The 12,344-nt window shown below is 39.2% G+C and overlaps 1 protein-coding gene across 1 annotated transcript in view; it reads left to right on the forward strand.

The window, feature by feature from the left end:
- The window catches only part of LOC146822513 (NACHT, LRR and PYD domains-containing protein 12-like), a 221,502-nt gene that overhangs the window by 81,431 nt on the left and 127,727 nt on the right, over positions 1 to 12,344 (forward strand). Inside the window, exon 7 of the mRNA XM_085613631.1 lies at positions 5,024 to 5,194. Within this exon, the coding sequence (XP_085469757.1) occupies positions 5,024 to 5,194 (171 nt within the window). The remainder of the gene's footprint in view (positions 1 to 5,023; positions 5,195 to 12,344) is intronic.

Below are 12,344 nucleotides of genomic sequence, written 5' to 3' on the forward strand. Positions count from 1 at the left end.
AGTCCAGTCGGATGGTTATGAGTGCATGGGTGACGGTCCTCCGTGACTCGGGGGGATCCATTTGAAGGTCTTTCGGAGGATGCACAGGGTATTGAAGCAGCTGAAGGTGAAGGTGTTGACCCGTCTGTTCATGGAGAGGGAGGAGTCGAGTACGATGGTGAGGCAGGCGTGGTCGGGGGGCTGCAAAGGGTGGTGGTGGTGTCTAGCACATTGTGGATGGTAAGAGGATACCACAACCACTGAAACCTTGACATAACTATGTCTGCGCATGGGGGCAGAGTATCAGTAATGATGGGAATCAATGTCCTCTCCTCGACTCCTGTTCAGCAAACAAATTACTCGATTGTGGAGTTTACACCTCTAACTAATGACTTTGTGTGTGTGTTTGTGAGTGTGCATATGACAACTGTAAAAGCAAACATAACACTCAGAATAGTCTTTAAAGTCTAGCATGTGCTTAATTTAAAATTAGGCACTAGGCAAGCAAAACAATAGGAGGCAATTTTCTATTCACAGGCCTAGAAATTCTGCTCCCAAGCAATTGGAACACAAAATGATAAAATCCTACATTGAGTGACTCTTTTGCAACCGTGTTTTTCTCAATGCAAGTGAATGGAAGTGAAAGCGAGTGAAGGGTATTGTAACTAACTGGTGCTAAATGATGAGCAGGTGTCAGGATGTTCTTATGAGTAACAATGTGAGAGCCGCTTGATCAATAGTTACTGAAGACACAAACAACCACTGATCCAACTATTTCCTAAAATTCTTTCTTTGTGGTGACAGACCTCCAAATGAGGCTACATTTATTACACTGTGCAGAAAATATGCAAGTGTACACCACTGCATACAATGGCTTTACTGCATTGGAAATACATGTGCCTTAGTAGGCATACTGGGATTTTAGTGATCTGCTGGCTGATACAAAAACATTAAAATTCAGCAATAAAATGTATCAGAACATGATTAAGGCATACATGGCCTTTAGCAGTTTTTCAATAAAAGTAATTGTGTTTAAGGCAGAGAAACAAGTAATTCTACTTTCCTAATACATATTTCTATACAATTATACACCTGTGCATTGTGGGTATGTGGTTGTCCATGTGCACATATGTATTCATGTGTTTTTCTGCACACATTTAAGTGTTTGTGTATGCGTCTGTTTGTTTGTATGCAGGTGTATGTTACTTGTTTTTCTATGTAGGTATTTTTCTGCACATGTGTAGAAGATCTACTTGAATTTTGCCTGTATGCATAGATGCTACTCACAACTGCAGCTGGTACTTTCTTAGTCAGTCCTTGTGTGCTTTTGGTGCAAGGACTGATGTACATTGGAATTAATACACTTGTTTAGCATGAGTGAGGCCCTAGGTAGACATGTGCTGCAAATGTGCTTCTGACTGAAAAATGTGAATGGCGTGTACTAGTATTAGAATGTGGCTTGCATTAGTATTATCACTAGGACATGACCCGCACCCATTTTAGTAGTAGTATTTGTATGCATTATACATTATCATAGGTATTTGTATTAATAGTAATATTAGTATTAGTGTAAGTATTAGTATGTGGCTTGCATGACTATTAATATTGCATAAGTATTAGTGCTAACATGTGGCATTCATTAATATTAGTATTAGTGTTAGCGCAATTATAAAGATGTGGCTTGCATAAGTATTAGTATTGCATAAGTATTAGTAGTAGAATGTGACATGCATTAATTTTAGTATTACTGTTAGTGTAAGTATTAGTATGTAGCTTGCATTAGTATTAGTACTAGCATGTGTCATGCATCAATATTAGTATTAGTGTTATTGTAAGTATCAGTATGTGGCTTACATTAATATTAGCATTAGTACTATTACACGGCTTGCATTAGTATTAGCACTAGGACATGACCCGCACACATTTTAGTATTAGTATTTGTATGCATTATCATCAGTATTTGTATTAATAGTAATATTAGTATTAGTGTTAGTGTAAGTATTAGTATGTGGCTTGCATTAATATTAGTACTAGCATGTGACATACATTGATATTAGCATTAGTTTTATTGTAAGTATCAGTGTGTGGCTTGTATTAACATTACTATTAGCATTAGTACTAGTACACTGCTTGCTTTAGTGTTAGTACTAGCGTGTGATATGCATTAATATGAGTATTAGTGCTACTGTATGTACTAGTACGTGGCTTGCATTAGCATTACTATTAGCATTAGTACTTGTATACAGCTTGCTTTAGTGTTAGTACTAGCAGCGACATGCATTAATATGAGTATTAGTGTTAGTGTAAGTACTAGTATGTGGCTTTTATTAGCATTACAATTAGCATTAGTACTTGTATACGGCTTGCTTTAGTGTTAGTACTAGCATGTGACATGCATTATTATGAGTATTAGTGTTTGTGTAAGTACTAGTATGTGGCTTGTATTAGCATTACTATTAGCATTAGTACTAGTGTACGGCTTGCTTTAGTGTTAGTACTAGCATGTGACATGCATTAATATTAGTGTAAGTACTAGTATGTGGCTTGTATTAGCATTAGTACTAGTATACGGCTTCCTTTAGTGTTAGTACTAGCGTGTGACATGCATTAATATGAGTATTAGTGTTAGTGTAAGTACTAGTGTGTGGCTTGCATTAGCATTACTATTAGCATTAGTACTAGTATACGGCTTGCTTTAGTGTTAGTACTAGCATGTGACATGCATTAATATTAGTGTTAGTGTAAGTACTAGTATGTGGCTTGTATTAGCATCACTATTAGCATTAGTACTAGTATATGGCTTGCTTTAGTGTTAGTACTAGCGTGTGACATGCATTAATATGAGTATTAGTGTTAGTGTAAGTACTAGTATGTGGCTTGTATTAGCATTAGTACTAGTATACGGCTTGCTTTAGTGTTAGTACTAGCATGTGACATGCATTAATATGAGTATTAGTGTTTGTGTAAGTACTAGTATGTGGCTTGTATTAGCATTACTACTAGTATACGGCTTCCTTTAGTGTTAGTACTAGCGTGTGACATGCATTAATATGAGTATTAGTGTTAGTGTAAGTACTAGTGTGTGGCTTGCATTAGCATTACTATTAGCATTAGTACTAGTATACGGCTTGCTTTAGTGTTAGTACTAGCATGTGACATGCATTAATATTAGTGTTAGTGTAAGTACTAGTATGTGGCTTGTATTAGCATCACTATTAGCATTAGTACTAGTATATGGCTTGCTTTAGTGTTAGTACTAGCGTGTGACATGCATTAATATGAGTATTAGTGTTAGTGTAAGTACTAGTATGTGGCTTGTATTAGCATTAGTACTAGTATACGGCTTGCTTTAGTGTTAGTACTAGCATGTGACATGCATTAATATGAGTATTAGTGTTAGTGTAAGTACTAGTGTGTGGCTTGCATTACTTTTAGTGCTGGTACAAGCCGTGGTTTAGTATTAGTGCTAGCGTGTGACATGAATTAATATTAGTGTTAATGTTAGTGTAAGTACTAGTATGTGGCTTGTATTAGCATTACTATTAGCATTAGTACTAGTACACGGATTGCTTTAGTGTTGGTACTAGCGTGTGACATGCATTACTATGAGTATTAGTGTTAGTGTAAGTACTAGCATGCGACATGCATTACTATTATGATTAGTTTTAGCGTAAGTATCAGTATGCCACTTGCATGAGCATTAACATTAGTACTAGCACGTGACTTGTATTAGTACAAGCATGTGAGATGTTTTAATATTGGTATTACTGTTACCATAAATATTAGTATGTGGCTATCATGGTTGCCTGCTGGGGTCAGCAGACCGCGTTGCCTGTAATTGTTTTTTAATAATGCAAACTTTTTTTTAAATGCGTCCCATTTCCTTAAAGGAAAAAGGGACGCATTTAAAAAGAAAATTGTCTTTTTTGTTTGTTAAAGAGGAGGCAGTGGCCCAGAGTACCAATGCCTCCTCTTTAACAAACGTTTTTTTACATTCACAAAGAGAAGGAGGTCACAATGGAACTCCTTCTGTTTTGTGAATTAGTTACCACCTCCTCTAAGATATCTGTAAAATAATAATGCATTATAAGCGATCCAGTCCCAAAAGTTTGATGCATTACAGGCAGGTTTAGGTTTTTGGAAGGGACGCCTACAACAAGCCTCTTCCAGATACCGAATAAGTATCAATTTGGAATCCCATTTTAGGAGTCTGAAAAACTTTTTCGACTCCTGAAATGGGATTAATAAATAAGAAAAAGCACTTTAACTGTTGCAGATGCCAAAGTAGCCCGTTAAAATGCCAGTAGATATGCCCATAGGTCAGTTCTTAAAATTCTTTACTGGTTGCAAATATACTGTTTAAATTGTGAACAGTATTATGTAACCAGGCAATAGTACATGCCCATAATAGTTAATGTGCTGGAGCTGAAAAAGGAAAAGGTAGAAAAGGCCACATTACACTGTACAAGCCAGAAGTTCAGATATAGAGCCTGTCCCTGGGGCAGTGATATGCATTACCTGAAGGACACCTGTGGCAATCTGTAGCCTAAGGCTTGAAAATATTTCTTAAGTACCCACCCGACAGGACTCGCAAGGCATGCCATTGAGTTACGGTGAATGTGTGTGGAAAGCCTTTCCAGTGATATGCATTGCAGAGCAGGGTGTGTGCAGCAAGCATGAAGATACCTACATTAGAAAGGCTGCACTTTGCGGAAGTAGCCATGATTTTAGAACCTGTGCCCAGTAATAAATATGACTGAGGAGCGAGGAAAGTGAATAGTGAGTTTGAGAAAGAGATGAAGGAGTGTCTAAAATGATGAAATGAGTAACGGATGAGGTATGCCATCAAAGGCTGCAACAATCGCCTTGAAGGTGTTTAAGAAGGGGGAGAGGGAGCAGGCAGTCGGCAGTGGCATTTCAGAACATGGTTTGTGACTTGCTGGTGGACAGGTGCGCAGCTCCAAGCTCAGCATGGATGGAGCTACAGGAAACAGGCCCTATGTTGACACTAAGTTTCCTTGTTGTGTCTCTTTGCTACCTGTAGGTTGGACCAGACCTCCCTGATGGGTTCATGCTGTGCAGATCTCGCCTCTGTGCTCAGTACAATTACATCTCTCACAGAACTGAGCCTGAGACATAATGCACTGGGGGACGCTGGACTGAGACGGTTATGTGAAGGATTGAAACACCCCGGCATCAGACTCCAAAAACTAGAGTAAGTACCTAAGGACCTACATTTCACTGTGTGTCAGTAAGTGCAGGACAGAATGAGGTCCCCATTATTTCAGCATCACATCAAAGAGCATTCACACATAGTCTGTGTACTGCAGCTGCCCTAGGACAGTGAGAAGGAACACAAGAGGACCCTATAAGGTTGAGAAAAGTCTTGACTGCTCTTGTAAATTCATAGTAATTGTATCGAGTACAAGAAATGCCAGATTTAGGCGACAGTAGTAACATATAATCGTCTGAAAAGGAGTAGTAATGTGTTATATCTGCTGTATTTATCTCTGCATCTTCCCTGTTGCTTTGGCCCTTTCTGTTCAGCCATTGTGCGTGGAATGTTGGTGTGGTGGTGATGAATGGAATGTTGGCTGCCTGTGAGGTGAGGCATGTCAGCTGGAGTATGGGCTGAGCAATAGGGAGGCTGCTCCTGGTGGGGCTGGTGTAAGGGCAGCCCTGTACCAAGCTATGGATGTACTTACCTGCAATTAAGAGCAAATAAATCGGCTACAAACTACACCTCGGCCACCAGACTTTCATTAAAACATTCTGGCGACGATTTGGAGAAAGAAGAATGTGTGAAGATTCCTACATGAAACTGAAGATTCAACTACTAAGAAACTTAAGAAAGCTAAGAAGTACAATTCCAGACAGTCACAGAATGCCTTGCAGCCCAACCAGTGTCCTGTTCATCGGACAGCCCCAGCCAATGCGTGCATCTGTTAGTTACATTAACTGGTTTTATGTGAATGGAGAGAACCTGCAGTGCTCTGGGATGACCGGCGACCTTATGTGTGATTCATTTTATTGTGCCAGTCATACAATGAATATCTTCACTATTGGGGCAAGAATGGGTTTAGCGATTCCAAAGGTTGCACAATAAAGCAAAAGCTGCTTTGGGAATAGGTGGCAGAGCTGAAGGATTGCTTGCACGAGTCATGTAATTCACCCATTGATTCATCAGCGCGTTGGCATGCACATTTCAGGGAATTCTTTGGCTGATGAAGCTGCCATGGTGACAGTGCTAACTGCTGCCGTTGCTGCAATCACTCATTCTAGCACAAGGATAAACGGACAGATAATGATAGTTGTAAATACTACTAGCAACAGCTCAGCCTTGCAAAAAAGTTTTCCACTCAAGTACTCCTTCAAGTTAGATGCGCAAAACATTCCGTATGCTCAGATTCCAGGAGTGGGGGATAGAGTACTACCAAACATGGATCGCAGATAAGATTTAATTCTAACTGCACACAAGGGTCTGGGTTCAGCACACACAGGTATTGCTGTGACTGTTTCACTACTAAAGCAGCGTTATTGGTGGCCAGGTTTTGCTAAACAGACCAAGGGCTTTGTCTTCAAGTGCGACATCTGTCAGCAAATGAAAGGTTCCACCTAAGCACGTCCACCTCAAACACCACTACTGATATCAAACAGACCTCTTGCATGTGTCTATTTGGACCACTGCAGCCCCTTACAATCTGACGAGGCTAACAAGTACATCTTGGTGGCAGTGGATTCATGCTCTATATTACTGTGGGTTGGGCCATAGCGCTCGACTGACACCCAAACTGTTATAAAGGATTTGCGAGCCTTCATCAGGACTAACGCAGTTGGCACATTACATTCTGACCGTGGCCCTGCGTTTAGCTCTCGGGCTTATAAAGAAGCTATGGAAAGTTTGGGTGTGGTCTTGCGGTACTCCTCTCCATATCATCCCAAGGGAAACTCGATTGTGAAGAGGAAATACAGGACTTAAAGCAATCCTTAACAGCGAGGGTATGAGGTTCGGGTAGCAGTTTGGTCAATCACCTATATGGGGTCCATAGTGCACTTAACAACCTGCCAAGAAGTACCCTAGGGGCCATACTCCATATGAAGTCCTGTTCGGGATTAGAATGTGGGTACCAGATCTCGACTGTGGCAGCACAGTGGCGAATGAAAAACATTTTGACATCGATGATCTTTTGACTGTTTTACAGGAACTAAGAGAATTCCGTGCATTACAAAGCAACATCCAAGTAAAACACACCACCACTGGAGAAGTGAAAGCTGTTCCAGCAAGACCTGCTTGGGTCCTGAAGATCGAGACCTGGTCAGAGTAAAGATTGTGGGCAAAAAAGAATTTGGGCCATCGTACAGGGCGCTTGTACCTGTCCTGGCTGTCGAAGGAACAAGAAAAGTACTTCTTCCGCCCCTTGCCAGCAGTAAAGAGAAGAGATTCATCTCAATTGATCTGATCAAACCACATTATGTGGCTGATACTCAATAGTAGGCCGCCTGGGCTCCTGGTTAGCAACGGATCTCCTCTCACAACCATACAGGATATTCTGATTGAAAGATTAATTATGTTTGAAGATTCTACTCCTTGAAGTGAAGGAGTTACCAACAACGGAATGCAACTTGAACCTGTTGAAATTGAACAACATCAAACTTCAAATGAAACACAGATCTCAATGTGGCCTAACACCGACGTCTATGCGAATATGTCTCAAACCTGTTCCACAAAACTTGCTGAGCTACTAAAAATAGATCGAACTGCATCTGGCTACTTCATCGATTTTCACGATTTCTCATCTGATCCAAGTGAGCCCGAGTTACCGCCACCCCCTGTTCCCCAGAAACAAAGAATTTAAGATTTCTACCTTTGGCTGAAAAAGACTTACTTTGTTTTTCCCTGGCTACAGCTCTGTATTGCAATTTGTCTCTTTTTGCTAGTCCATTGGATTGATATAGTGGCTGTCTTCTTCTTGCTCCTTTTTTTATTTTTTACATATTTTAACATTTATTCCCGCCCCTCCCTTATCTCCCCCCACCCCGCTTAGGCATTACAATTCATTATATATACATAAATCAGGAATTGAAGTATCACATATGTTTCATAAGTCAAATATGTTACAATATAAAAAAAGAAAATAAAAAAAAATCATCTTTCGCAGTTTATGTCGCTAAAGTTATAAATTATCTAGTATACTCAAGACATTTCCTAGTATTTTTTATTATTTATATAGTTAGGACCACTAAGCATCTAATCCACACTCTCTTAATTTTGCATCCACTGTCGCAGGGGCTCCCATATTTCCAACCCCTTTTTTCTCTTGTTCCGTCCCTTCCTTCTATATATTGCAACCTCTAGTCTACATGAAGCTAACAGTCGTGCCCGCCATTGTTGGAATACTGGCGGATTTGGATCTAACCAAGCGGAGGCCATACATATTCTAAATATTGCCATTGACATAAAGATCAATCCTTGTATATTAGTTGGTCGAATATCTCCATCTGTACCCAGCATTATTTCTCCCGTGGTAATTTCTATTCTTACATTGCAAATTTCAGAAAGTTAGATATGTCGCTTATTAGTTCTTGAAGCGTATCACATTTTGCAAATATATGTACAATGTCGGCTTCATATAAAGCACACCGCGGACATTCCGGTCCCTTACCAGAACCCCATTTGGCTATTCTATTTGGTGTGTAATATAATTGAAACAACGTTTTGTAATATTGGATTTGCAACCTAGCAGACATCAATATAGACTGTGATAGCTCATACGATCTAAGACATGATTCTTCCATTATCCCTAGTTTGTCTTGCCATTTTAATGAAAATGTATTCATATCATCCGGAAGTATAGTGATCATACTATCATAGATTTCACCAATCTTGCTTGATTTATTCTTGTATATAATTTCGATAGTTTGAATTTTCTGAAATTTAGAACTGCCCCCCTTTCCTAGTCTAAAAATCCCTGATTTGAAGGAATTTAAAGAAATCCCTATTTTCTAATGTATATTCATTTCTTAATTCTTCAAATGATTTTAGCCCAGCTCTAGTATAAAAACAGCCACATTGAAATAATCCCTTAAATTATCCATCTATTCATACATACGTCATTAAATATTCCCGGTAGGTTATTATTTTTAGATAAGACTGTATAGTAAGAAAATCTTCCAATTCCCAGAAGTTTATGTACATTCTTCCATGCTGTATGTATACCCACCAGGGGTTTAAAGCATATTTTTTTAAAATAACAATCGTATGTATGTCGCCATAAGTATCCATTAGCTTCACTACATAGAATAAGTTCTTGTGGTGTTGGTATAGCCCCATCTAGTCTACTGTTGTTACTCAGGGTCATTAATACCCTACAATATTTCAGAATCGTAGCCCACCAATACATTTTAAAATTGGGAAAGGCCATGCCACCTCTATCTTTCGGGAGAGAGATGTATCTGAGGGCCCTTCGTGGTCTTTTATATCCCCATATGAACCGAGAAAACATGCTATCTATGGTTTTACATAATTGTGGTGTAAACTCCAAACAAATTGTCCTAAAGAAATATAAAAATTTGGGGGAAAAAGCATCTTAATCACATTACACCTGACTCCAATAGTTATATGTAGGTTATTTATTTTGCTAAGGTCTTTTTTGTTTTGTTGGATTAATGGGTCTAGATTGACTTCTACTAGGCTATCCAGGTTAGCTGTTATGTTGACTCCCAGATATATGGCTTTCTCTACTACTCGATCGTCCCTCATCGTAAGTTTATTATTAAGCACTATCTGGGTTTTATCTTGATTTAATTTATACCCGGATGCCTTTCCAAAGATTTTAGCCTCCTCTTCTATTGCTTTTATTGCGGCGGCAGGATCGCTTGTTACTAACCCGAAATCTGCGTAAGCCAGTGTTTTGGTGTCCCAGGTTTGTGATCATATTGGTAGAATTTCCAGATTATTTTCGAGTCTATGGATAAATGGATCGATAAATATCACAAATAATAATGGGGAGCGTGGGCATCCCTGTCTCGTCCCTCTGGTTATATCTATTTTCTCTGAAACCGCTCCATTCACCATTACTACGGCTTCTGGTGCCATATATAACATTTGAATTGCTTTAATAAAAGACTCTCCGATACCACTTCTTAACATCGCTGACCATAGATATTTCCAGGAGACCCTATCAAAGGCTTTCTCAGCATCTAATAATATGAGTGCCATAGGGTCTCCTGTTGTCTCAGCAATGTCAAAAAGTGTAATCACTCTTTGTATATAATCCGTTGTAGATCTCCCCGGGATAAATCCGTGCTGACGCCCAGATACAATTTTATGTATAATAGGCGCCTGTCGGCTGGCTAGAAGTTTCGCGTATATTTTTGAGTCGCTGTTTATTAGGGTGATAGGACGATATGATCCAGGTTCTGTAGCATTCTTATTTTTGTTTAGAAAAACTATAATTTTAGCTCGAGCCCATGATCCCGGGGGGTATCCGCCCTGAAAGATATGTGCGAATAATTTGCTTAAGATTCTCTTTAGTGGTTTATAGAAATTAACATAGAATTCTGAGGGTATCCCGTCTAATCCGTCTGCCTTCCCCTTAGCTAAACTATTTATTTATAATAGGATTTCTTCCCATTGTGGCATTTCATCCAGACTATCCTGATCCTCTTGTGGTAATTTTAATGTTGAAGTCTGATCTAAATATTCCTCAATCTTATCCTGCGGTTTACTTGTCTCTTTACATAGCTCTTGATAATATCTTTGAAATACAGCTCTTATCTCCTTAGGGTCGTTTTTAAGTCCATATTTTGGATCTTTAATCTCTCTTATGATATTGGCTGTGTTTTGTTGTCTAGTTCGGACAGTCAATTGGTGTCCGACTTGTTCGCTCAGTTCGTATGTATTCTCACTATTCATTGATGCTTTGCATATCGCTTTTTCTGATTAAATATCAATTAATGCATTTTTAGCAATTGCCACTGTTCTTTGTGCCTTTTCAATTTCTTGTCCTGTTTGTACTGCTCTTATCAGCCTCTCTTCGGCTAAAGCAAGGTCTTTTTGCAATATTCCCATTTGCTGATGGGCCTTTTTGTTAAGGTTTAAAGAAAAATGTAGTGTCTCTCCTCTTATCCCTGCTTTTAGGGCATCCCAAACAATCTCGATTGACGTACTACCCATATTGTCTTCTAGAAATTCTGGTATCCATTTATTCATGTGCTGACAATATTCTTTGTTTAAGAGCAGAATTCTCTCAAAGGTCCAAATATTCGTTTTGTTGTTTATTCTACCATTATCTATGCTCATAATTAAGGGATTGTGTTCCGATAGGACTCGTGGTAATCTATCTATTGAACACCTGGAGATAATCCTGCTAGACGTGAATATATAATCTAGTCTAGCGAATTTAGCATGTGGGTTGGAAAAAAACGTAAAACCTGCATCATTTGGGTGTTTTACCTGCCAACAATTACTCAGGCCATGTGTTATACATAATTCTTTAAGGGCAGAAAATACCCTTGGCTTCCTCCCCTTATATTTAAACCCAGACTCTAATGACCAGTCGCAGGGTAGGCTCAAATTATAATCACCACATACAATCAGTGGTAGCGGCCAATGGACCACTTCATTAGTAATAAATTCCAACATACCCAGATAATCAGTGACATTTCCATATATTGAGCATACAGTTAATTTCATATCATTATTATACTGGCATTCCGCAATTGCCCATCGTCCATATTTATCGGCTGCTGATCTTAAAAATTGTATCCCGTTTCCATTTACCAGGATGGCAACCCCTCTTGTCTTTGTACCCTGAGCCGTTGCTATAACCAGTTTATATCCCAGTGTTTTAAGTAAATATTGTTGGGATCCCTCTCTGTGTGTCTCTTGAAGACAAATGGTGTTAGCTCCTATTGTTTTTAAATCCACCGCCACTCTTTGTCTTTTTTTCAGATCATTAAGGCCAAATAAATTTAGAGAAAGAATTTTCAGTTTAGCCATTAAATACTATATACATTCCTCCCTCAATCAAGCTCACCATCTCATCACATTTTTTGTGCCACTCTTGATTCTTAATTTGCTTTTTGCGCAGCTTTTTATCCATCCTGATTGTATATCTTATTTCTGTTGAATACCTGAGATTTCTTTTCCCTACTCCTCTTCCACCCCCACACCTCCCCCCCTCCCCTACCCATAGTAAGGCAGTCAGGCTCAATCCTAAGCCTGTATGATAGAGTCTGGATCGCCTTCACCCACACTCACACTTCCCCCCTCTACCTTCTCCTGTGCTCACCCTGACGAAACGAAAAAAGAAAAAAAGAAAAAGAAAACCCAATTTATATAGCATAGTGCGGAGCATAAACTT

The sequence above is a fragment of the Triturus cristatus genome, chromosome 6 (assembly GCF_964204655.1).
Source record: "Triturus cristatus chromosome 6, aTriCri1.1, whole genome shotgun sequence".
NCBI lineage: Eukaryota > Metazoa > Chordata > Amphibia > Caudata > Salamandridae > Triturus > Triturus cristatus.